The sequence below is a fragment of the Nerophis lumbriciformis genome, linkage group LG18 (assembly GCF_033978685.3).
Source record: "Nerophis lumbriciformis linkage group LG18, RoL_Nlum_v2.1, whole genome shotgun sequence".
Lineage (NCBI taxonomy): Eukaryota > Metazoa > Chordata > Actinopteri > Syngnathiformes > Syngnathidae > Nerophis > Nerophis lumbriciformis.
Window position 1 is genome coordinate 14,121,141 of NC_084565.2, and position 3,860 is coordinate 14,125,000.

At 43.1% G+C, this 3,860-nt stretch overlaps 1 protein-coding gene across 1 annotated transcript in view; it reads right to left on the reverse strand.

The window, feature by feature from the left end:
- Positions 1-251: 251 nt before the first annotated feature.
- The window catches only part of LOC133617620 (sodium/potassium-transporting ATPase subunit beta-3-like), a 15,615-nt gene continuing 12,006 nt past the window's right edge, over positions 252-3,860 (reverse strand). Inside the window, exons 4-7 of the mRNA XM_061977702.2 lie at positions 2,436-2,632; positions 2,313-2,363; positions 1,757-1,843; positions 252-1,688 (exon numbers count right to left, since the gene is read on the reverse strand). Coding sequence (XP_061833686.2) covers positions 1,521-1,688; positions 1,757-1,843; positions 2,313-2,363; positions 2,436-2,632 — 503 coding nt within the window. The 3' untranslated portion in view covers positions 252-1,520. The remainder of the gene's footprint in view (positions 1,689-1,756; positions 1,844-2,312; positions 2,364-2,435; positions 2,633-3,860) is intronic.

A 3,860-nucleotide genomic window follows, 5' to 3' on the forward strand; every position in this document is an offset into this window, starting at 1 on the left:
GTGTCTTATATTTGCAGTCTATTCAATTGAATATAGGTCGAAAAGGATTTGCAAATGATTGTATTCTGTTTTTATTTACGATTTACACAAAGTGCCAACTTGACTGGTTTTGGGGTTTGTAAAACTACACGTTTTGTTGAATACAAAACAATTTTTCTTTTGTACATTTTGTATTGTAGTACTAGTCAAAGTTTGGACACACTTTTTAGTGTGTCTCTTTCCGGTGGTTGTACTACATCAAATAAATACCCTTTTTTTTCTTCAAAATCACTTTTATTCCACAATTTATTTAGTCAGGTCTTAAGGCACCCTGAAGAGATGTTACACGCTGTTCTTTCAAACGTGGGTTCCTTAAAGACTGTGTAAACATAGCTTTGAATAAGATCATTTCCTGTAAATCTTCTGCTTAAATTATTTCTTTACAGTCCACAGACATTGTGTTTTGTGTGTGACAAAAATACAGTGTGAATTAAGTAAATATGGATAGTGTTTATGTATATATATATATATATATATACATTGAAGAGTAATAGATTGGCAGACAATCAGATCGACAGGCTGAAGAGAGAAAACTAACAAACAATCTTTTTGAGACCCAGATAGATATAGAGCACGTAGAGATAGAGAGTACATACTTACAGTGGATGTTTGCAATGCTTTTTTACCCCTCAGCGCAATTGACCGTATACTTTGGGTATGTGTCTTCTCGTTTTGCAGGGGAGACAACTCATCTGATCCTGGAGGACTCACCCACATGTTGGCTATTGCAGTGGAAAGGTGAGTACACAGGAAGACGGGCAGACAGACAAAGACGGACAGACATGCAGACAGACAGCACGAGACTGGCTTGTGGCGACATAGACCACGACACAAAAATCTATCTATTATATGATAAGGATCACTATGTATTTCTATGTAGAAAGGGACTTGGTTTCATGTACATAGGGATACAGTGGCTATACTGGATTATCAACATACGGTCCTATCAAGTCTTTGTGATATGTGCTGGAAATGAGCTACGTCTTCACTTACACAACAAGATCAAATCTCCCTTCTCAAGACCACCGCTAACTAATACCGTCGCTCGTATGCCGTCGATGAGGGATGGAAACAGCGGCGCTCTTCCGGGGACTACACATGAACAAGTTGGCAGCAACACAACAGCTCCAGTTGGCCTGCTTGCAATGGCTATAAATTAGCTAATCACATGAAAAGGAAAGCAAGACCATGGCGGGATTGGGGGCGGCGATACAGTATATGACTTGTGCAACCGGGGGATTGGGATGGATCAGGAGCAGAGCCTGCATGTGGCTTGTTCCCTAGCGGAGGTCAGCAAGGAATCTTGAAGGAAAGAAGGGTCATTAATGTCATCAAAGCAACATTCGACGTCTCCTACTACGGCCCAAACTAATCTGCCTTATCCCGAATGCTGTCTTGAGAGGGATTTGACACTTCCTTCCTTGCTCAAATGTGGGCAGCCTCTGCATCGGGGGTTCCTTTTGACCGGCCTGTTCCCTCTTTTAGTCCACCACCTTGACCCTGAAGGTGACGCGGCCCAGGAACTTATCCCTATCGTCGTTGTTGCGCAGGTCGCAGCCGTCTACCCTGCACTCTACCGTCAGCTCCTTGTTGTAGTCTTCCTTGGAGAGCAGCAGCTTGACGGCAACCAGGGGCTGCACGTAGTTCATCTGCACGCACCAGAAGGTAAGTGTGGGATGAGAACGGAGATCATACGAACCCTGAGAGAAATACTCACATGGGCTTTCTTTCCGTAGTAGGGGAAGTACATCTTGTCAATGCGGCCATTCCTGGGGAAATACTGCATCTGAACAGCGTTTTCTTTCTGCAGAGAAGACAATCTGTTAGCGGATTCATGCACCACAAATAATACAGAAATAAGCTCATTAATAAGCGATGACCCTCCGTGATTAGTGTGGAGTATGAAGTGGAAAGCATGAGGTTGTCACTTGCTGTAGAACACTGGCGGCACACAGTATGCGCGTTACAGTCAATGGCTTGACAATGGCACGGGGGTGGGGTTTTTTGTTTGGTTTTCGGGGGTCACCATAACCTTGCTACATACACCCATAATGGTCTAATCCTGATAATACCGTCTTACCCTAAAGTCGCCACTGACAGCATGCAGAAGAAAAGTCAATAAGAAACAAAAACAGACAGACAGAAGGAGGGGACAATGAAATCAAGATCAACCAAACAAAGTGTTCACACCGTTCTGTTGTGTGAGAAATGAGAAGACAAAAAATAGACATACTGTGCGAGCAACATGTCTAGTTTGGAGGAAATTGGTTTACTTTGACAGTGCAGTTGATGTAAGGATCCCCTTCAGGCTTCAGACCGATGATCTGGAAGGTGAGCAAAGACTTGTATCAGAAGGAGAAGCAAACGGGAAGGCAGGTTTCAAGGTTGTTAGTTACCCTGTTCAGTTTAAGCAGCACACAGGGGTTCCCCTCAGAGTAGCCAAAGTTGGTGTCAGACAAGCCGGAGCAGAGACTCAGGCGGCCTCTCTTAAAGCGGCACACTTTCTTTTCCATTTCCTCGCTGTTGTCCTGCAGGAAGTGCTCACCTTGAGGGCAGTCGAGATTCTTCTCCTGCTCGGTGTCATTGTAACCCTCTGTGAGAAGGAGGTAAACACAAGCATCAGTCGTTGTGGAACATGAAATAACCGCACTTGGACACAGGTATCGCAACACTCGTTTATTGAGCAATCGTTCACGTAACGCTCTGAACAGATAACAGACCTGGATTTACACTTTTCTTCTAATACAACATGTTTGGACTTTGGAGTATGTATTGTCTACTTCTGTTAATCTACCAGTTTGGGGGACAGCATGGCAAAGAGTGCAATATCTTCAACATTTAGGAAGTATCCACAGCGTTGTCAACAATGCCTTCCCCCCCTTTTTTCCAGCTGCACGCCAAGAAGATTAACCAACAAGGTAAAGTGGATTTCATTTTTTATTCCTAATCATTGTAACGACTTGGCTGTTAACGTTAGGGAGCTTAGTGATTTCCAAGTGTGAGTGCACCACTGTGCTAGTGACAATGTGTGTGTGTGTCGGCAGGGTGGCTGAAACGAGGACAGTTCAGTTAAATAGAAAGTTGATCCATCACCCCCTTGTTACATTTTTTTGATAGTAGTCTATAGTGCTTTATATTTGATCAAAGTTTACAAGCGATTGCTTAAATATGAACTTTTGTCGAGGCTGGAACCCACTGACCATATTTATACTATGGACAAACTTTCTTATTTACGAACCCTGTTCAAGAACCAGTTCGTAAATTGAGGTTCCACTGTACCCTATTGGACCAATCCATCGGTTAACGTAGCCAACTGACCCTGACCGTCTTTCCAGGGTGTAGCATAGGTCACCTAAGGTGCCGTTTTCACCTTTTTAACAAGAAAATAGATAAAAGGCGTGTGGTCGTTTACATACAGTATATAATATAACAATGTCCATGGATGTTCTCATTCATACAGGTCATTGAAATCTCAGGGCATTCAATGGATCGGAACTGCAACGTTCAGTTTGTCTTAGAAGGTGTTTTGCCTCTCATCCAAGTAGGCTTCATCAGTTCTAGTCTTAGACTCAGATTGGCCAGATGGAACTCAATCTAACCAATCTAAAACATATGGGACTAGATCTGACCAATCTAAACCAGATGGGACTAGATCTGACCAATCTAAACCAGCTGGGACTAGATCTGACCAATCGAAGTCGGACCATGGACCAATGCTCAACCTGCTCTGAATGCCTTGAGAATGACATAAAAATACATACATTGACATACATGAAGTGTATTGGAGAGCGAACATAAAAACTTTTGAAAGCTGGTGTGAC